This window comes from Sorex fumeus, unplaced genomic scaffold (genome assembly GCF_029834395.1).
Source record: "Sorex fumeus unplaced genomic scaffold, SorFum_2.1 ptg000037l, whole genome shotgun sequence".
NCBI classification, from domain to species: Eukaryota; Metazoa; Chordata; class Mammalia; order Eulipotyphla; family Soricidae; genus Sorex; species Sorex fumeus.
This window is the reverse complement of record NW_026606094.1, coordinates 65,454,876-65,481,741: the sequence shown is the minus strand read 5'-3', so window position 1 is coordinate 65,481,741 and position 26,866 is coordinate 65,454,876. Positions and strand designations below refer to the sequence as shown.

Sequence of the window (26,866 nt, the reverse complement as noted above, 5' to 3'; positions counted from 1 at the left end):
GCAAAGCAAGTACCTTTCTGGTTGGCATTTTTTCCTTTCATTTGTTTGTTTAGGAGTCACACCCACCTGTGCTCAGATTCCTAACTTTGCACTCAGGAATCACTTATGGTGGGGCTCTGGGAACTGTATGGGATACCAGGGATGGAACCAGGGTCTAGTACTTGCAAAACAAGCACCTTATGTACAGTACTATCTCTCTGACCCCCATTTTTCGTTTTTAAAGAAAAGCTCCGTATTATTTTCTACAGAGGCTATGCCAATTTACATTGTGCAATCGGCTAGCATTCCTTTGCCCCACATCCTCACCAACATTGTTTCCAAACTATTTACTTTTGAGACACACCCTGTTGTATTCAGGGCTTATTCCTGGCTCTGTGCTCAGGGATCACTTCCTCTGAGAACCGTATGTGGTACTGACTGAACCGGGGGTGGAAAGGTTATGGGCAAGGAAAGGGCCCTCTACCCAATGTACTATCTTTCTGCCCCCCTCCTTTTTTTTCCTTTTCGGGTGATACCGAGCGATGCACAAGGGTTACTCCTGGCTCTGCACTCAGGAATTACCCCTGGCGGTGCTCGGGGGACCATATGGGATGCTGGGACTCGGACCCGGGGTTGGCCACGGGCAAGGCAAACGCCCTACCGCTGTGCTATTGCTCCAGCCCCCTGCCCCCCTTTCTGGTCAAATTTTTTATTACAAAATATTATGGGGAAAATGTTTTGTTTTGGGGCCACACCCAGAGATGCTCAGGGGTTATTCCTAGCTCTGCATTCAGAAATTATTCCTGGTGGTGCTGGGGTACCATATGGGATAGCCAGATATCAAGCCCAGGTCCAACGCAAGTGCCCAATCTGCTGTGCTATGGCTCCGGCCTCCAAAGTGGGGGGGGGGGGGCGGATTTCTAAGCATAAATTACTTTTTCAAATTGCAGATCTGGCTCTGCAAAGCCAACTGGCCGAAAATCCAAGAGGGGGTCCCTTGGTACTCTGAACACTACTTGGGAGGCCCCATCTCAATTTTTTTCATTTAAATTTTTTAAAATTCAAGTTATGTAACAATAAAGAGGGGGGTGGGTGGGAGCTAAGCATATTAACATTTGGCGTATTTGTCTCCGGGAGCAGGAAGTAAAGGCAGGAAAGAGCGAACGAACTATGACTTCCCATTACCAGCCTGGGCGCTTAACGCTGCTCCTGGGGCCTTACAAAGGAACGTACGCTGGGGCGTGCTAACAAGGTTCCAGAATAAAAGCTATTAATTACACACACGCTCCCAGTCCTTCCAGTTCCAAAAGAAGCCACGGGGAAAAATATTTAAAGGGCCCCAGGCCCATCAAAGCTCCTCGGGCGACCGAAGCTCCGCCGAGGGCTCTGGCGAGGGAAGGAGCAGCGGGTTTGGCGGGGAGCATCAGGACCGCGTCCAGACGCGCAGACGCCGAGAGCACACGCAGCCCGGGCCGGGCGGAGGCGAGGGCGCGGGGCGTGGCCTCGTGACGTCACGTTCCGCCCCGCCCCTGACGTCGCGCACTCGGGAGGCCCGAGGGGTTCGGGCGGCGTCGGCGCCATTTTGCCGGAGCCCGCGACCCAGTGGGAGTGGAGCGGAGCGGCCGTCGCTGCCGGCTCTTCCCTCCTCCCCGCGGTCCAGTCAGCGGTCGATTAGGCCGTCGGCCCTCACGCCGAGACTGGTCGCTCGTTTAGTTCTGGGGAACGCCTGGCCGACATGAGCGATCTCGAGGAGAACAACTTCGAGGGCAGAGTGAGTACAAAGCCGCGGGAGCCGTCTTCGGCGGCGGCCCGACGCTCGGGGGCGGGGGGTGTTCTCGGGGTCGCGGGGGCCCGCGGGGCGCGCCCCCACCCCTTCCTCGGGAGCCGTCGCGGTGACCGCCTCCCGCCCCAAGATGGCTCCGGGCTTCCACACCTGGCCCGGAGAGCGCGGAGAACCCCCGGCCGCGGCGCTCGGAGCCCGCCGGCCCCCTCGCCCCCGGCCCCGCGCGCCCGCCCGCTCCCCGCTCCGCTCCCCGCCTCCTCCCCCCTCCCCTCCGCGGCTCCCCCCCGCGTGCGGCCGGGCTCGGTGCTTCCTGCGGCGGAGAGCGCGGGGGCTGCCGTCCGGGCGCGACTAGCCGCGCCTGTGTCTCCTTGGCTCTCTGTTGCAGTGAGCGGCCGCGTCTCCGTCGGAACCGGCGGCGTTGCGTCTCTAAAGGCGAAAAAATAAAAGCCTTGAGGTTGAAGGTGGGACGCGCCCCATGAAGTGGTTAGTCAACGACCGCACCGACCCTTAAGCGTCCTTAAGACGGGAGCTGAGAGGGGGAAAAGCACGCCCGGAGGAGCCCGGTCCCCTTAAACGTCCCCCCTCTCCTGCCTGCCTGTCCCCCGTCACCCGTCACCCCCGACCCCCGCCAAGTGAACGTGCCGATGCTCGCACTCCTTATTCCTCTCATCCCCCTGATGTCGGGTGTTGTGTTGTTTCCTTTTTTTTTTAATCACTATTATTTTATTTTTTTCCATTTCTCCTTTTTTTTTCCCGCCTCGACTACGTGTAACGCTTTTTCTTGCCTCTGACCTCTCATCTCAAAACTCGACACCCTCCCCCCCCCCCGCCCCCTCCTCCATTTACAGGTGTTTAACGGGAAAACGGTCCCGATCTTAACCAAACTGAACAAGCTCGTGGCTCAGTACGTGAAAAAGAACTACCTTGTTTAGGCCGTTTTGAACCCGTTTTGATCCCGTCAGGTTTTTCCTGCGCTCGGAACGCACAACGTTCAGGAGAAAAGGAGAACCCCGGACCCACCCCGCCCCTCCATCCCCCTTCTCGCACCACCGCGTCCCGGAGATTTGCCTTGTGGGTGGGGGGAGGCGATGGCTGGAAACACCGCGGAGAGAGTCTCCTCAGCTTAAGTGGATTAGACCCTTGTTTTGTTTTGTTTTTTTAATTGATGTTTGAGTTGTGTTGGTTGCAGCTCATCTGCATGTGTTTCCTTCCCGGTACACGAGTTTCCCGGGCCAGGGAACTCGGTGGGGAGCCCTGCAGAGAAAGCAAAGTCTCCAGGCAGTTGCGTTCTGGCGTTTGTGTTGGTATTCTAGTCACTAGGGGAACCACATCACAAACACAGATCGAAAATGTGTGCTGGAGGGAATAAATTTTGTCTTTTTCAAACCCTCTAAATACCTGGAACCAGACAGTTCAATCAGTAGATCGCCTCGGGCTTTTGTTCTTTTTGAGAGATTTAAGTAGGTTGGAAAACAAAGCGATTCGCAGTGCCTGGAAGATTGGATTTTGAATGTGATCTGGAGCATCATTTTAAAAGAGTAATTGAACCTGCTCCTTTCAAAGGCGTGTACTAGAACTATTGACGATCGTTGTAAGCAGCTTTAATGTTAAATAGTACTAGGGGGGAAAAAATTGCTCTTCATTCACCACTCCTTCACTTAATTTTATTTGCCCTTTTTTTAAAAAAAAAAAGTTTTCTTCTGGCCGGACTGGAAATACAAAACAGTGGGTGTAGTACAAGGGCGCTTGCCTTACATGTGGCCAACCAGGATTCATTCGTTGGCATCCTGTATAGTTCCCCGGGCAGCCACGAGTAATTCAAGAGTGCAGTGCCAGGATTATCTCTGAGCACAAGAAAACAAAAGAATATAATGTTTATGTCTGGCTCCTGGAAAATTAAGGGGGATTCTTTGGGACTATGGGGCTATAGAAATTGTCACTAAGTGAAAGAAGAAAGGAACTCGTAGGTAATTGTAACCCCCCTTAAAAAGTAGTATATGGAGCTTGAAAGATAGTATATATACAGATTGCAGCCCAGTTTAGACCTTAAATACAGATGTTTCTGCTAACTACTGCGACTACTGCAGTCGTTTTTCAAAGGTTTTATAGTTGTGTCCTTATCTTTTTGTGTCTAGAGATAAATGTAATAGCTCTTTAGAAGTTCAAAAGCTATTTTTAAAAAATGTTGGTGCATTTAAGTAGTTATTCTTTAAACTTTATGACTAAAACAAAGAAAATGTTGACTGGTCAGTATTCAGATTTAATTTGCTTTATATAGGGAATAACTGGGCACTTTTAACACCATTTTCTGGAAGAAGATTTTAAGATAGCTTTCTGGATACTGCAAAACAAAGCACATTTTAAAAATGGGACTAGGGAGCTAGTGATAGTACAAAGGGTTAACGTGCTTTCCTTGCATAGCACCAAAATCTTCCAGATGTGTGCCTCCCCACCCTGCAGCATCGCCAGGCAGGATCCCTGAGCACAGACCCAGGAGTAAATTTTGAGTACTCATAGCACTGCCCACTCAAAAATGGGACTGCTACTAATAGTTTTAAAGCATTTTATAATTTTACTGACCCCAAATCTTTGATATTTTCTGATCTTTGATATGTTTTTACTGCTTACAGTAATCTTGCAAGTGCTAGTAAATTCTTTTGCCATTTTAGAAGTTTTAAAAAGGCCCAGAAGACCATGCTGCTAGGAAATCTGAGGTGTGTCTGATTCCCATGCTCATTGCTATATGCACTGTGCTGTATATTTTGATTTACTTACAAGAGCACTCTATTAAACATCACAGAGTCCTTAATGGTTTTGCTTAAAACTTAAATTTTTCATTTGTGATTTGTGTCTTCCATTTTAAAGGACTGAAGTAAAAATGTTAGTAAAGAAAATATAACGTGAATTTTGTTATTAATATTAACAGTTACTGGACAAAAATTATTTGGTAGAGGCTAGGTTTACTTAAGGAAAAGAACTTGAAGTCTTATATGAGGTGACTGACAGCTCAGATCTGGGTAAAAGTAAGTATATAATTAAGTGCTTTGTGGTCAAATACGAAATTCTGAAAACAGCTGAGCATTTTTGTGAGTACGGGAAAGGAAAGGCTTTACCTGGCATGTAATACTAAATGATTGAATGGACACAATGGGGAGGAGACTGCAAAAATAGAGGTTTGGCCTATTAGGCAGTCAGATGTGGAGGGGGCAGATGTTAACTTTACATTTGTTAAGAATTTGGATTTAGGAACTGGAGAGGAAGTACTTCTGGTAAAGTGCCTGCCTTGCCAGACATAGGTGTGATAATTTGCATGCCCTCCACTCCCCCACATACGCACCACATGTAGTCACAAGTGTTGTCAATGTCCCTGCTGTGATTCCCCTGGCCCAGCTGGTTCAAAACAAAAATAAATTAAAAAGATAGACTGGATTTAACCCAATATGCAGTAAGATACTATCCAGGGTATCTAAGTGAGAATGGCACAATGAAAGGGGTTTTAGCAAATAACAGAGAAATTTATGCTTGAAGTAGTGTAGTACACAGTTGAAATAAAGACGTAACTTGGGAAAAATCTGATATAAATGAAACAATTCTGGGATGTAAAGAATAAACTGTTTTTGAAGGATGCAGAACAGTGCTATTAAAATAAACATGCATTAAAGCCATTTGCTTGAGACCTGTTAGGTCAAGTTAACAAATATTCCAAGTGGAAATAAATAACTTGGAGCTGGGAAAGAGGTTGGCATTTGAACTATGGCTGCTTGTCATCTTCATAAAAGGAATAAAAAGAATACAGCTTTGGCTACAGTTGAGTTTTTGATCTTAAGTAATTGTCTTTATAAATTGTCTTTATAGAAAAGGTTTTATCATTTTACTTATTCCCCATAATCTTTGGGGGGGGCGGGGAGGATAGCAAAATTTAGTGGGTGTTGAGTCTTTTTCCCCCTTCTTCCAATGCCCATGTGTTTTGTAAATTAATTTTCGTGTAGGGGTCTTTCATGTGGTTTGGCAATTATTTATGCTTTGAGATTTAGTTCAAGTAAAATAATGCTATTCATTCTTGCCTCATTTTTGGAGTTCTCGGGTTAATAGTAGGTATTTTTGAGACTCCTTAATGAACCCTTCACACAGCATATGAAGATGATTTCTATGATTAAAGGGAAGAAGGCATAACACATTCATCTATAGCTTTTTCTTCTGAAATCTGATTTGTATTAATAAGGGGGTGATAACTGCAAGTCAAAGCCCATCTTGGTGACAGATTCTGGACTTCAACTCTTTAGTTGGTGGAGTTTTTAAATTATAAATATGAGGGTACTAGTGAGTTTTGCACACTCTGCTTCTTCAGTGAAATAGAATCTAAAAGAGTGTTCAGTGGGTATGGCACTTGTATTGTACAGTCAGCCTGAGTGTGATCCTGTTCATAGAGCCAGGAGTAGGTCCTGAGCACCATTAGATACGCTCCCCCCAAACAATCCAAAAAACAATTCAATTTGAAGTTCTGTTACACAGATAAGAATATCAGCACTCCCTTGTTAGTAGAAAAATTCGGGGCCAGACGGATAGTATAGGAGCTAAAGCTTGCTTACAGCTGATCCTGGTTGGAATCCCCAGCACTGCCAGGAGTGATCTCTAAGCACAGAGCCAGGAATAAGTCTTGAGCACAACCGGGTATGTGCATGTGCACCCCTCTCCCCAATATAAAACAGTAAATAAATCCTTAGTACAACAAATTCAACAATTTTAATTTGAAAAAGAAAAAGTTAAGCGCAGATTCACAGCCCACTCATTCAGGCATGATTTGTAAACTTAATGAAACAGCTTAACACTTAGATTTTTATATTTGAAATTCTTTCACTTAAGGGTGGGTACAGATCTGTTCAACATAAGCAAAAGGCAGAATTTTTAAAAAGTGGAACTAATTGTACCCATGATTGATTTTACAAATTTGTCATAGATAATTCTTAAACTTTGTGCCATTCGTAAAAGTAGAATTAGGAGACATATGTTCTCGGGGACTAGCAAAGCATTTAAATATTTCAGGATTTTAAATTACAACTAAAGTCATAGTACTGTGGGTAGGGCATTTGTCTTGCACATGGCCAACCTGGATTCAATCCCTGGCACCCTGTACAGTCCCACAAGCCATATAAGAGTAATGCCTAAGCACCACGAGCCAGGAATAAGCCCTGAGCACAGCCAGGTGTGACCCAAAAACCACAACAAAAATTGTCTACAGGTGTAATATTGTATATGACTGAAATTTGTAATTATCTAAAATATCACTTCTAGTAAAACAATTAAATAATCTTGTATAATCAGCATAATAAGGCTGGAGTGGGAGTGCAGAAATTCCTTGCAGATTCCTCTAAGCACAGAAACTGGAGAGTGTAAGCCTTCGTTACTGCCAGATGTGTCGTTATCCCCCCACAACCCCACCCCACCCCCAAAAAAGGAAAAGATACTAGCACCATTTTCTGGAATTTGACTGATAACTTGTAGATATTTGTAGATATTCAGATGCTCTGAATTTATTCGGATTGACTCTAGTGGAGGGTAGAGGCTGGAGAGATAGTACAGTCTACTTACTTTGTACCCAGCTGACCCAGGTTTGATTCCTGGTATCCCATATGGTCCCAGAGCATGCCAGGAGAGATTTCTGAGTGCAGAGCCAGGAGGAGTAGCCCCTGGGCATTGCCAGGTATGGCCCAAAAACAGAAAAAGGAAGGAAGGAAAGAAAGAGAGAGAGAGAGAGAGAGAGAGAGAGAGAGAGAAGATGAGAAGCTGGTTAACCGCAAAAAAGAAACAGTAAACAGTTTTTTTAAATTCAGGAAAATTGGGCCAGGGAGAGATAGTACAGGAGGTGAGGCGCTTTTGTCTCGCGCACAGCTGACTCAGGTTTGATCTACCACATCCTTTATGGAGTCTGTTCCTCCCAACTGCCCCCATAGCACTGCTAACCCCTGAGCAGTGCTGGGTGTTGCCCAAAAAACAAATCGGGGAAATAACGAAAGGAAATGTGGGTTCTCTTTTCTCTTAAGTTACAGCAGTGTGTAGTTATATATAGTTCTTACTGTCTCATGATTTTACCGTGGGTAAAATGTGAGTGACTAGGCCTGAACAAGCTAATTAAGGTAGAAGAAAAATTAGTCTTTTTTTTCCTTGAAACAGAGTCATTATATATATATATATGCACATATTCTCGTTATGCTGAAAAAAATGAGAACAAAAGTAGAGAATGCTGTAGTGCATATTTGGTAGTTGGTTTTTAGTGCTATTGATTTTTAAGATGGCTAAAACTTTGAAAGTGTCCTTTATCTTTGAAATAACACTTAATACACTCATGTGTAAGGAAATTATAGCTGTGAAGTTAAGTTTTGGTAGGTTTATGTGCCACATTTTAAATTGTATTATGGTTAGAACAGTGGTGCAGTGGTTAAGGCACTTGCCTTGTACATGACTGATACTAGTTTGATCTCAGCATCTCAGACGGTTCCCTGTTCCTTGCCAGTTGTGACCCAAAAACTTAACCAAAAAAATTGTATTAAAGATTGTAATTGCGCAGGTAATTTTTCACTAGTGACAAAAGTTTAAATTTGACTATGTATAAAATACAAATCCCTAAATTAAGTTCCAGTTTTCTCAGATTTATTCAAACTTGAAAGACTGTAGCAATGCATATAGTATTAGAACATGATAGAATATGAGAAGTCTTGCAGATACAGAGGCCACTTTAACTCTACTCAGACTACACTGTACAGGTCTTGGTGCATACTCAGTGGTAGAGCACTTGGTTTGTATGTGTAAAGCCCTGGTTTAATCCCCAGCGCTGCCAGACAGCATAAACGTGTTAACCATAAAAGAAAGAAAATTAGGGAATTTCTCTAAAACCAGTGGTTAAAAAACTTTGTAAGGGGCCAGAGCAGTAGTACAGCAGGTAGGTAGGGTGCTTGCCTTGCATGCGGACAACCTGGGTTCAGTCCTGGGCATCCCACATGGTCCTCTTTCTGAGCCTGCCAGGAGTGATTCCTGAGTGCAGAGCCAGGAGTAAACCCTGAGCACAGCCGAGTGTAGCCCCAAATAAAAACAAAAGATTTATAAAAACTAAGAGTCTGTGAAAGAAACATATAATCTGGATAATTTAGGTATACCCTTCCTCAAAAGTAATTTACTGAAATGCAGTAATTGATAAATAGATCTCCTATGTCTTAAAAGTAGTGGGGAAATATATTTTGGGAGAGTTTCTTTTAGCCATTTTATGGCTGGGGGTGTAGCCCAACAGTAGAGCTTTGAACATATGTGAGACTCTGGGTTCTATCTAGGTACTGCAAAACAAAAATGCTTACTATATTCATGTAGTTTTTAATTTGTACAAGCCTGGGACTATTATTTGGCATAGAATTTGCCTTGCAAGGACTGGAGCAGTAGTACAGTGGGTAGGGTGCTTCTCTTGTGCATGGCAAACCCTGGTTCAGTCCCCCAACACACCATGTAGTTTCCCAAGCCCACTAGGGTTGTTCTGAGCGCCTCTGGATATTGCCAGATAAACAGAGAATTTGCCTAGCCATGATAACTTGAATAGTTTGCAGTGTGATGTTTATATTAGTTTATATACTTATATGAATATTAAGTACTAGTTATATTAAAAGACTGTGGGGGGGGCAGAGTATGGGGATTAAAATGTGCCTTGTATTAGTCAACCCAGCATCACACATGATCTCAGTAAATAAAAGACTGAGATGGAAAGATGGGCTGAATACCTGTATGCTTTACATTCTAGCAGCCCAGGTTGAATCCTTTGCACTGTATCCTGAACACACACACACACACACACACATACACACACAGGTGTAGATCCTGAGCATCACCAGATGTGGCACAAAAAATACAATGCTGATAGCCGCTGTGGAATTGGTCATCTTTTGCACTGTGTGCATATATTTAGTAACACTTTTCTCCGTGACTGTTTACAGAGTATATTATGCAGTTGTTTATTAACAGGGGAAAAGTCCGTTGGTTCCCTGGACCAATGTCTGAACCCTTTTCAGACCATGGCCTTCTTCTGATCTATATGCTGAGCCCCACATTGACTCGATTTTACCTCTGTCTTTTCCCTTGAAATAATTCTGGGGATCCACAGGGGCGTTTGTGTAACCCCAGGTTGAGAAATGCTGCCTTAGACTACTTTAAGTACTTAGTATTTTTCTTAGTATGTATTGATTGCTCCATTCTTTTTATTTTTGGTGTGTCTTTGAGTTACCACCATAGATACTTTGATTATAAAGAATAATTAACGGAATAGACACTGCTTCTGGCTTATAATAAACATGATAGAGGTCAATTCCAATTAGAATTTTTGTTGGAATTCATGATATTCTTTCATTGAGCTGTTGGTCTTACCCATTTCAACTGTGCAGCATATTTTTAATGGTGGTTGTATCCAGAGATGCAGATTGCTTAGTAATTTGTGGGATGTCTTGATTGAACGGCTTTAAAAGTAGGTTAAGTGTAGTCTTGGCCAAAACCACCCCTTCTCATTATTTATTTTTGTTTGCATTTTCATTTTATTTTTCAAAATCTGTATAATTTTGTTGAAATTCAAGTTTTCAACATGAAAGCAAGTTAAAGATACGAAAGGACAATCTAGCATTTGTTAATCTGGGTTTTTATAGTAGCCTCATTTTTAATGCACTTTAGGGGAAATGACTTTTTGAAGCCAGCTTTTGTGAATTAAGTCACTTTACAATGGCAAATATTTTGGGGTTTTTTGTGTGAGTATCTTCATGTAAGAATTTACTGGTTTGTAGTTCTATCTTTTGGTGGTGTTTACTGACAATAATGTTTTTAGAAAGTCTTGAGTATTTTGGAAATTTGAAAAAAAGAATTTTGTAGCTTGACGATAGAGAGGGAATTAAGAAGACTGACTTAACCTTGAATTCTTCCATGAAGATAATGATTGTTGCAGAGATTCAGGTTTCCTTGGTATCAGAATATAAGGGTAGGTATAAAGGAGGTTAGTAATTTATAACTCCTTGGTTAACAGAGCAAGCCTTATTTTCAAGCAGTATTTTGATGCCTTTAAAAAAGATATGCTGTCATATCTTAAGGCTTTGTTAACTAAAACCAGTATTATATCTAAAGAGATAATGTAACAAATGAGATAGTTATTACCATTAATTCCTGAAAAGAGGTCATTTTCAGCAACTATCAGGAAAATTTTGAAAATCAGAAATGCCTGTAACATTTTTATCATATATTTGAAACCAGGTAAACATTTGAGAATAGAATTCTATTGTGTCAGAACACAAAACCTCCTAAAATATGTGTGTTATAGTAATTGCTGTGATAGTATTCAGAGATACTGTTGTTCAGTAGTAGGCTAAGTGAATATTTTGACGAGAGATGTTTCTAGAAAGGAAAGTCGAAAGAGGGACAAGGGAGATACTCTTTAAAATTTAGTTAATGCTGGGATAGAGCAGTAGTACAGCGAGTAGGGTGTTTATCTTGCCAACCTGGGTTCAATCCCTGGTATCCCGTACGGTCCTCTGGCCTTGACTGCAGAGCCAGGAGTAAACCCAGAGCACAGTTGGGAGTAGCAAAAAAAATGTATTTTTAAACCTTGGTTAATGAGCCAGGCTGTGAGGCTGAACTTGTGAGCAGATTTGCTATATATTTAATTGACTGCGGTGCTTTTGATGTTGTAATGAATGAAAAAGCATAAATTCCTATGCCTTTTACAGGCATCTGTCCAGAAACTTTGAGTACCTGAAATGTGACCAAAGACTATTAAGAGCTGGAGAGATAGATAGCTCAACGATACAGTGGATACTTTACATGCCACGTTCAGTTCCTGGCACCTCATGATTCCAGGCACTGCTGGGAGCAACCCCCAAACATGGAGCCAGGTTTAGCCCCTTGAGCAGGAGCTGGGTGTGTATCTCTCCCCACTCCAAAGACAAAACAAAATCCTTAGTTTGCTAAATGGGGAGAGTAGGTATTGAAACAGAAATGCTAATTATTGCTTCAGTTTTGTTTTCATTTAAAAATTTTTTCTTGTAGCATTAGTATTGTTCTTATATCTTGACATTTAAATCTAAAGAAAAAGTTTTAAGGAAACATAGTCTCATGTAGATGAAAATTGTTGAGTTTGGTATGATGAAGGCTAGCAAAATCTTAAATGGACAGCAATCAAACAGTCCATTTTACTTTAGTCACAGGAGCCTCATATAACTCAAATTTTAAAAGACTTCTTAAAATCAGTTTTAAACTACTGGATTTGTAAAATAATTTATATCCAATTTTTTAGAAGCCGTTTTTTGATACAAGATATAGTTGCTGAATGATGTGCAAATATGCATAATTATATAATGCATAAAAACAAAACCGTCAAAAGTGAAGACTGTTACTTAGTACCTAATTTTAAAAATGCACAATTATCAAAATGCACGATAGAAATTTTGCAAGCCAAGTGGAAATATTAAAGAATTTATACTTGCTCTTTTCCCTTGCTTTTTTCCCCCCTCCCCCACCTCCCGTCCCAGTATTCTGGTCTATCTTCAGAAGTTCAATTTTCTGGTTAAGTCAATAGGGTGAGCAAATAAAGAAGTCAGATTGGATAAGATGTTAGTAATTTTACTGTCATTTTTATTTTGACTCCCAGCATGTGTTCTGTAATATGTGAGTTTAGGTGTGTACAGATATTTCAGCATAAGATGCTTTGAATCTTCAGGTTATGAATTAGTAAAAACAGTTTATAAACGGGGAATTACAGTTTACGTAGATTTACACTTGGATCAAGTATTGATAATAAAATTGTTCACATTTTAGAAATTAGAATAAACATGAAAGGGGAGGAGGGATAAAGAGTATGGTAAAAGTTTTTAGAGAAATTCACTGAATTCTTTAACTGCTAGAAACTAGACTGAACAATTTGAAAGATTATAAAATTGTTTTTTATTTTTTATTTTTTAAATAAACTAGTTATTTGCACTTTACCTGCTGGTTTTTCCATTTGGTAGATAACATTCTGAACTCCAGCAGAGTTTTATAATCCCCACGTGCTTAAATATACTAAATGTTCTTTTTCCATTAAGGTTAATGGTCGTGAAGAAATTGAAGAGTTTTTTCCAAGAATGTGGAAGATAAATCAAGATAAAAGAAGGCTAATGAAAAGTATTAAAGATCAGAAAATTAAAATTGAATGGGGGAAAAAATTGAACAGAAGATTGGTCAGATAGAAGCACTTGAATATTTTTAAGGCTATTTTCAATTGTTTGAATTGGGGAAGAATACACGAAGTATGAAAAATGAAAAAATGAAGAATGAAGAGAAGTAGAAAGCAAGAGTGAAGTAGAATTAAAAGAATCTGGAAGAATGAATGGGTCCTAGGTTAAGTAAATGTATGGTTTATGTTCCAGTGTCTGTATGATCAAGTTGTAGATGAATTTGCATGATTACTTAGTTAATAGAGAATTGGTGATCTGGTTCAAGTAGGGAATTATTGAGGACAGTTAGCAGTATTAACAATGGGTTATTAATGAGCTGAAATTTTTTCTGGAGGGTATTGCCTAACCATTTGTTTTTCAGGAGCAATCAATATAAATAATTACGGTACTTTAAATGTTAGGTGTTAGGCATCTACATGACCAGTGCCATTTGTTAATACTGTCTTCTTTGTTAGGAGTCTCGCTCTCAGTCAAAATCTCCAACTGGAACACCTGCTCGTGTAAAATCGGAGAGCAGGTCAGGATCTCGTAGTCCTTCGAGGGTTTCCAAACACTCTGAATCCCATTCTCGATCAAGATCAAAATCCAGGTGAGTTTAAAATAAAACATGAGGGACCAGAGAGGTCTGGAGTGCATGCTTGGCATACCAGAACCCTATTCAGTTTCTGGCATGGATGGTCCCAAGAAGTTGGTCAGACCCTGACTACTAAGCACCAAGCCAGGAGTAGCCCCCAGGACTGGTTAGTTTGGGCCAAAGCCAAAAATGATAATAAAATACAGACTGCTTTCCTTGATCCTTTGAGGAAAACACATTTTTGTTGTATATTTTTGTTTGTTGGGGAGAAAATGGGAAGGAATAGAGGTTTGGTGGGTGGGTCACGCCCTGTGGCACTCAGGGGACTGCACCTGGTTCTCTGCTCAGGAGACCAGACCATATGTGATGCAAGAATTGAACTGGAATCAACCACATGCAAAGCAGATTCCTTTCCCCTTGTATCGGTCTCTGTCCTTGAGAAGAATTTTTTTCAGATCTCTTTTATTTCTACTTTTTGTAGAAATTTTCTCTTAAGACTGGAACATCATGAAATTAAAGACCAGAGAAGTTGCTCAGACCTAGATAGAGCACAAGCCTTGCAGAAAAGGGGTTCCAAGATTTGAAACCAAGAACTCACACATGTGGTATTTACACTTAAGTTTTTGTTTCAGGGCCACACTTGGTATTGCTTGGGAACTGTATGCAGTGCCAGGTATCAAACCCAGGTCAGCTGTGTGCAAGAGAAATGCCATACCTCCTGTATTGTCTTTCCAGATTCCCCCCCCTTTTTGGGGGAGGGGGAGTCACACCTGGAAATTCTCAGGGGTTTTCCTGGCTCTGCAATCAGGAATAACTCTTGATGGTGCTCAAGGGACTGTATGTGCTTTGCATGTGTGGTAGTGTTTTGACATCTCTCCTCATTCCTTCAGTGGCATTCAATACAGTCACATTGCTATGCAACCATGTAACACTGTTCATTGTCTGGAGTATAGCTTTAGTGGTAGAATTTGAGTTTTAAGTTCACCCTGAGTTCAGTCCCAGCACCAAATGCTACCCCAAAGAATAGCTGGAGTTCTGTTGTGTTGTGTTTTGTTTTGTTTTTTTTTCTAAGCCCCCTCTCGGAGAGCCCGGCAAGCTAACAAGAGTATCTCACCTGCACGGTAAAGCCTGGCAAGCTACCCGTGACATATTTGATATGCCAAACACAATAACAACAAGTCTCACAATGGAGATGTTACCGGACCCACTCAAGCAAATCGATGAACAACGGGCAACAGTGCTACAGTGCAGTGCTTTTTCTAAGCCCATGTTCTATCTTAATCACCTGTTTCTCTTCCTTTCTTCAGGTTTTTCCACTCTGGAAAATACTTCTCACTTGAAAAATCACTCTGTTGTTCTGTCTCTCCCCTTCCCTCTTTTTTCCTCCCTCCCCCTTTCCCCAATTTCCTTTAATAAAACTATTTTGCTTCACAAAAAATAAGGAGAGAGTGGGTCCTATTTTAAAGTATTAGGCTGTAGGATGTCACTCAGTGGTAGTACATTCATCTTGCATGTGTGAGTCCTTGGGTTAGATTACTAGCACTGCAAAAATGATTTTTATTTATTTTTTTGCCAACAGATAGTACTAGAAGGTAAAAGGAGATAAGACTTTTGTTCCATTCCTGGCACCATATATGGTTTCCTTTACTCTGCCAGGGATTGCTCCTAAGCATTGCCAAGTGTAACCTGAAATCCGTGTGTGTGTGTGTGTGTGTGTGTGTGTGTGTGTGTGTGTGTATGTGTTTCTTAATTATAAAGAGGGGCCTTATAGATAGCTCATTATGCTAAGTGCTTTGCATACTGGCAACTAGGTTCAACCCTTAACAGCAGTTTTTTCCCTGAGGAACATCTGAACTGGTCCCGAGCACTGTTGAGTGTAACCCAGAAGTGGGAAAATAATAATAAAAATTTCTATCTAGTGGGTGATGTACGTACCCTACATGCAGCCAACCCAGGTTTGATCACTGGCACTGCAAAGAATTTCTCAAGACCCCATCAGAAGTAAACCCTGAGCACACTGGTGTGGCCTATAAAACAAAATAACTTCTGTACATATTAATAGCAACACATGCTAACCAGCACCTAACTACTAGTTAGATTCATTCTGCTTTGCCTGTGATTTTTGACTTTAAGTAACTTGTGTAAATGAAATATGCAGTTTTTATCTCTTTTATGTGTGTCTGGCCTATTTCACATGTATAACGACTTCATGGTTCATTGACGTCAAAATATTGGGGAATTCCTTTCTCTAGTAGTTGCTGGAATTGTTTTGGTGCCACGCCTGGCTATTCATGACTTCCTATCTCTCCAGCTGCTGTTTTTTTTTTTTTCTTTTGAGGGAGGTTGTCATTGTGTGATAAGAACTTGCATCACTACATGGTAAGTGAAAACTGGATGGTAGGGGACTGGAGAGATACAGTACACCAGGTAGTGCACTTGCCTTGCACGCTGTTGACTCTAGGTCAATTTTTGGCACCCCGTAATTTAAAAAACCCAAATTTTGAAAGGATAGCTTGCTAACAAGAAGCAGTTAAGCGAAAAAATATGATGGAATTTTCTCAGAAGGAGTTTGAGAATGTGCAAGGGCATTTATGTATAGGTCTTTGGCATTAGCGAGTTTGCTGCAGTATCTTTACCAAATTTCTTTCTCTTAAAGGTCAAGGTCAAGGAGGCATTCTCATAGACGTTACACTCGATCCAGATCTCATTCTCACTCTCATAGAAGACGATCTCGAAGTAGGTCATATACACCAGAATACCGGCGTCGAAGGAGCCGAAGTCATTCTCCAATGTCTAACCGGAGGAGACATACAGGCAGCAGGGTACATGTTTTTTAAAGGTTAATGAAAGGGGCCAGCAATGTGACTCAGTGTAGAGGACTTGTCTTCCTTGTCCTCAGTTCCCCCATCCTCAAGTCAGTGTTAACTTTCTTCTTTTCTGTGTGATTGCATGATCATTTCTTTTATAAGAATTAGGCTATTATATACAAGTGGTACTTTGTATACAATATACTGAATATATATTGTACTATATATATAATATATTGTATATAAAGTATATTATATATAAGTGGTAATTTGCATGTAATACATAAATTTCTTTTGATATTGAAGTGAAATTTAAGACCCATCAAAATAGGAGCTGGAGTGATAGGACAGCAGGTAGGGCATTTGCAAGGCCGAACCGACCTGGATTTGATTCCCACAACCCCATATGGTCCCTTGAGACCACCAGGAATTGAACCCTAAGTGCAGAGTAAGTCCTGAGCACTGCTGGGTGTGGCCTCAAAACAAAATACTATCAAGATAGATATTACCAGGTGATTTGTAGCAAGGAAAATACCAAAGTCTCTAGTAACAGGACCCAGGGGGTGGCTTAGTGGCAGGAAGAGCCTACCATGCAAGAATGGGGTTGAAAGTTAGATCACCTTGTGTCAGTCATGGTCCAGGTTACAGTATGGTCGCTGGTGTGTTCCAGTTCTATGCTAGCACCACAACTCAGTGCAGTCTTCAAAAAGCACCACAGCTAAGCCTTTGTTTCACAGTCCCTGGTGATTGGAACAATAGCAGTGAAGGGATGTAGGCAGACATAACAATAACCTTAATACCCAATACATTAAGCATTGTGCAGAGGTTTTTTTAAATTTATTTGAAGAACTGTGATTCACAAAGTTGATGAGTTTTAAGTATTTCCACACCAGTCCCACCACCAGTGTTCCCATACCTTTTTTTTTTTTTTTTGACATTTTGGGTGATACCCAGTGATGCTCTGAGGTTTACTCCTGGCATTGCATGGGGGACTATATGGGGTGCCAGGGATCGAACTGAACCCCATTTGACTGCAGAACCCCAGTTGGCTGCATGCAAGGCAAACGCCCTACCCACTGGCTATTGCTACAGCTCCCCAACCTGCCACCTTGACATGCACATAGCAAGGTGCTGTGCTTGCAGTTTAGATCTCATATTTCCAGTGTTGTTGATTCTGTGCTTTGGATACATAGCTATACCACCACTCTCCTGCATCACCAGTATAATTGAAGCCCCAACCCCTGTTCCCTCATTACTTTCCTTTCTCATCTTTTTCCTTCCCCCCTTGATTTCTTCTTCCTAAACTTGGGGGTCAAAGGTGATCTTTGCATTTCTACTTTAGTACTGTTTAATGTTATAAGATGTTTTGTGAAGAGATGTAGCTCAAGTGGCATATTTGTCTCGCATGTGCAGAGCCCTACATTTGATCTCTGGCATTGCATGCCCCACCTCTGCCCACCACAACCACCCCAGCACCTCTGGAGGTGACCCCCTTAACAACTCTTAGTAGATATATGATACTGAGGGTGTTTTGGTTTATTTTTGGTTTGGGGGTCTTATCTGACAGTCCTCAAGTGGTGCCAGAGATCAAATGCAAGACGCTAGCAGGCAAACAAATCATGTGCTCCAGCCCTGGTTTTATTTTTTTGTTTTGAACCAGCAATATATAATATATTCCAGAATTCAACCAAACTAGTTGGCTTTCTGTGCTTAACATTCCTGTGTTTAACTGCTTTGCTGTTTTTTTCTCCCCTGTGACACTAGATCATATAACTGTAATAGAGTCTCGTATTACTTAATGATGTTTTGAATGCTACATTTGTTTTTTCAAATCTGAATTGTGGGAATGTTGAGAGAATATTAAATAATACAGTGAATAAGGCACTTGCTTTGCATGTGAGCAACATGGCTTTCGTTTCTGGCATCACATATTGTCTCCTATCACTCAGCAGGAGTGAGTGATTCCTGAACTCTGAGCCAGGAGTACAGCCAGGTGTGGCGCAAAACAAGCAAAAGAATGAAAATATAGAAAGAAAGTATAATCAGTAAATACAGGATCAAATAAATTACAAATTTATAAGGAACTTGAGACATTTGAAAAACTTGAAATATGGTGTTAAACTAAGAATCAAATTCTTAAGATATTCTGAGAATTGTAGGGCTAGAATTAGATATATTTTTATTTAGGCTATAAACTGAAGATTTGTTTTTTTTTAAGAGTGTGTTCATGGAACCTGACTCTTCAGTGAAACTTTAAAATTAAAATTACATGTATGTGGCTTACATGAATTTTGTCCTCTTAAATATTTTCAAGTGACTTGATCATATGTGCTTTCTGTATGAGTGAAGTACCCTAAGCAAGGTAGTTTTGTGTTTTCAGTTTTTATTTTCAGTTTTTTAAAAATTCTTTAACACTCATTTTAACAGGCAAATCCAGATCCTAACACCTGTCTTGGAGTGTTTGGCCTCAGTTTATATACCACAGAGAGAGACCTTCGGGAAGTGTTTTCTCGATATGGACCATTGAGTGGGGTCAATGTGGTTTATGATCAGCGAACTGGACGGTCACGAGGATTTGCTTTTGTTTATTTTGAGAGGATTGATGACTCAAAGGAGGTAATTTTGTTTTTATAGCTATCATTCTGAAGTTTTTCTAATATACTTGATACTAACTGTTACAAGTTAATAAGACTGCAGAGATTTATAGAAGATATGGTATTTACCTTGTGGTTGTGATTTTAGGGTGTGTGTGTGTGTGTTTTTGGTTTTTGGGTCACACCCAGCAGTGCCCAGGGTTTACACCTGGCTCTGCATATGATATCTGGAATTGATCTTGGCAGTGCTTGGGGGACCATATGGATTGCCAGGAGTCGAATCCAGGTTAGCTGTGTGCAAGGAAAATGCACCATATGTACTGTATATCGGCTCTGGCCCCAAGGTATCACTAGGATTGGCCCAAAAACAAAAAAAAATAGGAGAATGTGGGACCAGAGTGATAATACAGCAGGTAGAGGCGCTTATCTTGGTGCAGCTGACCTGGGTTCAATCTCCAGTACCCATTATGGTCCCCTAAACCTGCCAAGAGTTATCCCTGAGCACTGCCGGGTATGGCCCAAACCCATACCCATCCCCACCTCCAATATAAGAATATACTGTGTTGGAGGCTGGAGTGATAGTACAGCAGGGAGGACGTTTACTTTGCAATCAGCAGACCTGGGTTTGATTCCCAGCATCCCATATGGTCCCCTGAGCACCACCAGAAGTAATTTCCTGAATGCAAAGCTAGGAGTAAGCCCTGCATCGTCGAGTGTGACCCAAAAGCAAAATATATTTATTTTATATATGTATGCGTGTGTGTGTGTGTGTGTGTGTACACACATACATACATACTGTGTTTTGTTTTGTTTTTTAATTGTAGCATTTTTATATTTGTTGTTTTGTCTGAAGGAGGCACACCCAACAGTGCCTAGGGCATGCATATTTCTGGCTCTATACTCAGGGATTACTCTAAAGAATTTGAAATTTATTGAAATATTGTCAGGCCTTAATTGCAAGTACTGATATTTTTTTCTTGTACCCTTCCGCAACCAATAGCTGGAGATCTGGACCATAGTGGTGATCAAGGGATATTCCTGGTTCTTTACCCAGAAGTGATCCCTGTCAGTGCTTGGGGCATAAGTGATACCAGAAATTTTTATCAGGGTGGGTTGAACATCTTTACTATCTCTCCAGCCTATTTTGGGGTACCATTTTACATGTGATAGCAGTTGAATCAAGGTTTTTACTGCTTTATACATCACTTGTGCTTGAATGTAATATAGGCAGTCATAACAGAAATTGCATATCTTTGAAAAATAATATTACAGATCTTGTGGGTAGAGGAAGGAAATAGAATTAGCCAGTTGCAAAGTAGTGCTGACGTCAAAATCACCCAGATGATTCTAACAGAAATATTTTGGGTTGTAAATAATTTAATTATGTAATACTCTAATACTATTTTAATTTGTCAGTAATATCCTATAGGTAGTAATACCTCCACTATAGGTAAAGATATACATATACATACGTGTGTGTGTGTGTGTGTAAGACACCTGATAGGAACCAGTGCTTTCTGTGCACACAACTGACCCCAGTTCCATCTTCAACATCACATATGTTTCATCAGGCACTTCAAGAGTAAGCCCTAAACACAGCTCAAAACCAAAAGAAATAAAATGCAAATAATAACAAAATATTTTCTTTCTTTAACAAAATACTCTTAATGTGAAATGTGTTTGTCCCATCTTAACTCTCCCCACCCTTGCCGATTTGTTTTTGAAAAAAATTAAATGGTTACTTATTTCCATAGAACCTCTAGCAAATTTGTTACAGTTATTGCATCATTATTACTTTTATTGGGATGCTGTCACAGGAACGAGCTCAGTTTCTTTGCAGGTTAAAAGTTCCTTTATATTTATACCTCGCTAGGTGGCAGTGTGTTACCTAAGGAATGGTTTGAGTATAGACTTGACTGATGAATAAATTGACTGTCTCCTATAGTTTATATTGAAAATGTCTGTCAGTTACAGAATTAACTCAGCTTTTCTTCGTTTCATTTGTGTGGTTCCTTCTTTATAGTTAATGCTGCTCCTAGTCTTTTAAGCATTTGTTAAGAAAAACAATGCTATTGACAGACACAAAAAGGTTTACTATGTTGAAATCCTAGCCTATACTGTTTGAGGAAGAAGTATTTGGAAAATTTAAGTTGGGATTCTCATTTCAAGTGTTAATAGGTTTGCTGGACTTCTCATGGTTCTCATTACTAGTATCTCTACAGAGAATGACTTGCTGTGTCTTTTTCCTTTATAGGCTATGGAAAGGGCAAATGGAATGGAGCTAGATGGCAGAAGAATTCGTGTTGATTATTCTATCACCAAAAGAGCGCACACACCTACACCAGGCATTTACATGGGCAGACCAACTCAGTAAGAATTTGCTTTTTTCACTTTTTTTCCAAATTATTATGAGAAGATTTCACATAGCCTAAACAAAACTGTCAGACTGAAATCAACGAGAAATGTGTACAAAGTTTTCTTTAAGCAGTTCTGGAGAGATCAATACAAGGGGCTAAAGTACTTACCCAGTTTGATTTTCAACATAATACATGGTCCTCAATCACTGCCGAGAGTGAGGAACACCTGAGCACCATCCAGGTGTGTCCCAAAACAAAGTTTTTGTTTAAAGTTTGAGATGGAGTAGAGATACAGTTCTATGGCACGTAGAACACGTGCTTCACATATGAGATCACCTGGAGTTTGATTCCTAGCACCAGGGGGGAAAAATTTTTTTTCAAAGATACAATAAGGACTGAAGAAATAATGGACTACTGTCAAGTACATTCCTAGCTCTTGTTAATACTAGACAAGTAGAAACAAATTAAATACTTTTAAAATGCCATGTTTTTAAATATGTTCTCTAGAACTGGGGAGCTAACTGAAAAGAGCTAGAGCACATGGATTTGCTAAGCCCTAGATCCCCAAGTTTGATCCCAGTTTCTCAAGTTTTGGCCTAAAAATGAGTTCTCTTATATTCTTATGCAACCTTAAAAGCTTTTGTACTACTGGGGCTGGAGCAATAGCACAGCAGGTAGGGCGTTTTCCTTGCACGCGGCCAACCCGGGTTCGATTCCCAGCATCCCATATGGTCCCTGAGCACCGCCAGGGGTAATTCCTGAGTGCAGAGCCAGGAGTAACCCCTGTGCAGAGCCAGGTATGACCCCAAAAAAGCAAAAAAAAAAAAAAAAAAGCTTTTGTACTACTGATAAAGAGAAGTGGTCATTCTGAACCAGGACTTTTGTATTTAGGTAAGATTTAACTGATACTGATGTTTTGGGGGTGAGGGGTAGAAGAGAGTGGCCAGTTTCACATGGTGTAAAACTGTTAACCAAGTAGATTCATAATACCTTGAGGCGGGTGCGCTGGACCAATCCAGTGGGGCAGTAGTAACCCTAGGGTACAAGTAGATGGGGCACTTTGTTTTCAAGAGGTCGATTTTTGAATGATTTTCCCCCCACCCTGAAAAGATGGTAAGTTGGAAACTGCTGGTGGGGAATGTAGATGGGGATATCTTGATATTCTTAAATACAAATAAAACTAAAGACGTGTGTGTGTGTGTGTGTGTGTGTGTGTGTGTGTGTGTGTGTGTAGTGTAAGAAATAAAGGCTTTTCATTTAATTTAAACTCTTAACTGGGGAAAACAGGATATTTATCATTATAGAAAATTTTAAAGTGAAATGGGGCTGCTGTTAGTAGTTGAAAAGACAGCAGGAAAAAGCACTCAAGAGATAGTACAATGGACAGGATCTAATTGCCAAATGTTTAAATATAAACATTGACTTTAGTTTTGGCTTTTGGGCCACACCTGTCTCTCCAGCTCTCAATAACGTTATTTTCATCCTAGACCGCAATGTTAAATATTCAGGGTAGGTTTCTTCTAATTCTAAGTACTGTATTGTCATAAATGATGACTGACAAATACGGTAATAAAACATTTTTTGTGTTTTTTGGTAGTAGTGGTGGTGGAGGTGGTGGAGGCGGCGGTGGAGGTGGAGGAGGTGGCAGGCGTCGAGATTCATACTATGATAGAGGATATGATCGTGGATATGACAGATACGAAGATTATGACTACCGGTACAGGTACTGTTCTAGTTTGTTGTTTCTGCTCTAAATTTGGTGTACCAGGAGGATTACTCCATAGCTTAGAGGTCAGCCGGGCATTCTAGGGGAAAGGGCAGCTCAGAGAAGGGAGCACCAAATAAAGTGTGTTTGGAGGATCCTCCCAGGAGGGGAGATGCATGTTGAAAGTAGACTATGGACTGAACATGTTTGCCACTCATTGCCTCTTTTGCAGACCACAGCATCCAGGGGGAGAGAGAGAACAGAAGGGAATACCCTTCCACAGAGGCAGGGTGGGATGGGGGGGGGGTGAGAGGGATATTATCCATGGTGGTGGAAAATGGGCACAGATGGAGGGATGGGTATTTGATCATTATATAATAGAAACCCAAGCACAAAAAATTGTAAATCTACAACTGTACCTCATGGTGTTTCACTAATAAAAAATAAAAATAATAATAATAAAAGCTCCCACAAACATAAAATGTAAAAAAATAATAATAAGTTTGGTGATAATGTATAATTGAGCATTTTAGTGTTTGGTATTTATTTATCAAAGTACTTGGAAGATTTTTATATAATTTCTTGAAAAAGACTGCAATCCTTAAGACTGAGAATGGAGGTTAATACCTGACAGTATTTTGCTCTCTAGTTGCTTTATATATGTTAATGTCTTGTGTAAATTTCCCCCCTTCCCATTCTTGTTTCTGTATCTGTGCTCATACTGTATGTATGCACACTAGGAAGCAGCTCACTACAGGTCACACTTCCTATATTGAGAATTATACTGGATATATTGTGGGATAGGCTGGGAGGTGGAACTCATGGCCTTGTACATGTCAGACTGTAGCACTGAGCCAATTTCTTGGGCTACTAGTGCATTAATTTTTTAAAATTTTTTATTATTTATTTTTGCTTTTTGGATTACGCCTGGAGTTGCACAGGGGTTACTTTTGGCTCATGCAATCAGGAGTTACTCCTGGCAGTGCTCAGGGGAATCCATATAGGATGCTGGAAATCAAACCAGGGTCAGCCGTGTAGAAGGCAAACACCCTACCCACTACCCATTGTGCTATCACTTCAGCGCCTGGTGCATTAATTTTTTGATAGAAACTTTCATCTGCGTCATGAAGAGACTAAGTAATCTCTTCTTTCTTACAGAAGAAGATCACCTTCTCCTTATTATAGTCGATACAGATCACGGTCCAGATCTCGTTCCTACAGCCCAAGTAGGTATACTTTTATAAATAACATTTTTAGAAAATTGGCTTAAGGTAACTGCTGATAGTTGATGAATTAATAGACAAGTCAAATTATGTTTGCCTTTTTAACTCTTTCTTGCTTTCTCTTTCAGGACGCTATTGACAAACAGAATGGTTGCAGTTGAGGACATCCTTTTTTCTCTTGATTTTCTTTTAATTCTGGATTTCCCCAAGCTTTTAATCTTTCCTGTTCCTCAAAAAAGAACCCTTGGAAAAAATCTTTGGTTTATTTAGCATCTACACTTTATCTGTTGTATTGGTGTTTCCATCCCTTTTATTATACTCTGAAAGATGTAATTGTTATCATTTTTGAGTAGTTAAACATCTCGAGTAAAAAGGAACTCCTAGTGTTATGCTTTGTAAATGATTTTTTCTTTGCTTTTTCAGAAAATTAACTCCTGGCTAATCAGATGAAGAAAGAAATGATCTTTTTAAAGCTTCTGTTACATTAAATATTGTATTAGACATTGTATTAGAGATACGCATTTAAGAACTCCTTTTTTAACTTTCTTTTGAGAAAGATAGTAACACATAAAGTAGTTCAGTCATGTCAACTTTGTCTGGAGTGGTATAGAGCAGTCAGATAGTTGAGTATAGAAAATTTGAAGCTATAGAAGAAAATACTTCATTTCTTTTGACAAATGGAATTTTGTAGTCCTACAAATTAAGTTTTTATTTTGTTTTGTTTTTGTAGAGACGAAAAGCGTGTGGGCTCCTACAAACATTTTGTATTTAAAATACATCTGTTGAAACTTACAAACTTAAAGTGTGATTTTTGTGTTGGCTTTCTTGAAGTTTTAAGTGTTCCTTTAATCAGTGAAGAACAACCCTTATTTATTACCTAGCATAATTATATACTTTACTGTTTGAGATTTTGGTTTGGGGACAATGGTTTAAGCAGGCTGTTGTATAGTATGAATCTTTAGACGTGTGTATGGGGCAAGTAGTCTCTTTTCAAATAAAGTTAATTTCTTTGAAAATGGAACCGTCTCTTTATTGTGATGGTGGCTTGATTAGGGATACTAGTCCATGCTTCATTAATATATTCCTTATCTTTGTCCCCAGTCTTTCTTTTTCTTTCCTTCTGCCTCTCTGTTGACCAAGTTGTAAATACTGTCTGTTCAGTACCAACCATATGTTAAAGGAAAGAAATAATGGTATTTGTCTTCCTGATTTGTACTTTCATGCTGGAACAATAATATAGTAGGTAGCATGCAGGAGGCACTTACTTGCTTTGCACGTAGCACAGCTGCTTCTGGCCCCAAGACCAACAACAAAAATCCTTGTAACTTTACATCCTAGTATAAAACAATTTTACATTCTAGTATAAAACAACTTCTCAACTATGTTGCCATGGTTTGGGGACAATGGTTGGGGACAGTAGAAACTTAAAAGAATTTTTATTAATTTTGGTTAATGATGCTTCGGGCTTACTGACTGTTCAGGGTTTCAACTATAGTATCAGAAGCTCCTTGATTTTTCTCCTCACCACGGTGGGAATAAAAGTATATCATTGAGGGGGCTGGAGCAATAGCTCAGCAGGTAGGGCGTTTGCGTTGCACGCAGCCGACCCAGGTTCGATTCCCAGCATCCCATATGGTCCCCCGAGCACTGCCAGGAGTAATTCCTGAGTGCAGAGCCAGAAATAACCCCTGTGCATCGCTGGGTGTGACCCAAAAAGTAAAAAGAAAAGTATATCGAAATTTTATGTTATTGAAGTGCCTCATAAGCTAACTTTTCGGCCTCAGATGTGGCTCAAATGCTACAGCACTTTTTTGCTTTGTTTGGGGGCTACACCCAGCTTTGCTCAAAGCTTACTCCTAGCTCTATGCTCAGGAATAACTCCTGGCTGGCACAGGGAACCATGTGAGGTGTCAAGGATGGAACCCAGGTTGACCATGTGCAAGGCAAATGCCCTACCTGCTAAGACTATCTTTCCAGCCCCCCAAATGGTAGAGCCCTTGCCTTGCATGCAGCTAACCCTAGTTACATCCCCAGCACCACATTGTCTCCCAAGCATCTGAGTGGGGCCATGGAGGCCCCCATGTACCATTTAAGAAGTCAAAGACGAAAACAGTCCTGGGACACTCTTGACTCTATTCTGGAACTTAGAATAAAAATCTAAGGAGAATACGCAATGACAGTATGAGAAAAAGGTATAAGTGAGTTTCTTGGTTTAAGAAATCTGACCCAATTATGATTCAAAATCAGGCTCAAAAGACTGAAATAAAGCTCAACTATCTGCACCCATATTAACAACCAAAAGAGAAGGAGGTGGGGCTAGGGAGTGAATGTGGATGCGTCTTGATGTATATGTGATATAATCCTGCAAAATCTTAAATGAGAAAGGTCATAGTACCTGGTGAAAGGTACTTGCCCTGAATGTGCCAATTCTGGTTCAATTACTAATACCTCATGTGGTTCCCTGAGCACATCAGGAATGATCCATAAGCACAGAGGCAGAAGTAATCCCTGAGCATGGCTGGATGCGTCACAAAAATGAAAACTAAAATAAGACAAATGAAACCTGCCTACATGACTTAAAAAAGTGCCAGCTTAGGACCAGAGATACATGCTTGGGGT

The 26,866-nt window shown here is 40.6% G+C and overlaps 1 protein-coding gene across 1 annotated transcript; it reads left to right on the top strand.

The window, feature by feature from the left end:
• Positions 1 to 1,538: 1,538 nt before the first annotated feature.
• TRA2A (transformer 2 alpha homolog) lies at positions 1,539 to 25,276 on the top strand. Its single transcript, XM_056118625.1, has 8 exons — positions 1,539 to 1,750; positions 13,443 to 13,576; positions 16,218 to 16,383; positions 18,796 to 18,984; positions 21,217 to 21,332; positions 22,917 to 23,042; positions 24,183 to 24,250; positions 24,376 to 25,276. The coding sequence occupies exons 1-8, from the start codon at positions 1,715 to 1,717 to the stop codon at positions 24,384 to 24,386; spliced, it is 846 nt and encodes a 281-aa protein (XP_055974600.1). The 5' UTR covers positions 1,539 to 1,714; the 3' UTR covers positions 24,387 to 25,276.
• The last annotated feature ends 1,590 nt before the right edge of the window (positions 25,277 to 26,866 follow it).

Coding starts and splice junctions, on each gene's coding strand:
- TRA2A (XM_056118625.1), top strand. CDS start 1,715: ATGAGCGATCTCGAGGAGAACAACTTCGAGGGCAGA. Junction 16,384..18,795: donor GGAGACATACAGGCAGCAGG/GTACATGTTTTT, acceptor TCATTTTAACAG/GCAAATCCAGATCCTAACAC. Junction 18,985..21,216: donor GGATTGATGACTCAAAGGAG/GTAATTTTGTTT, acceptor TTTCCTTTATAG/GCTATGGAAAGGGCAAATGG.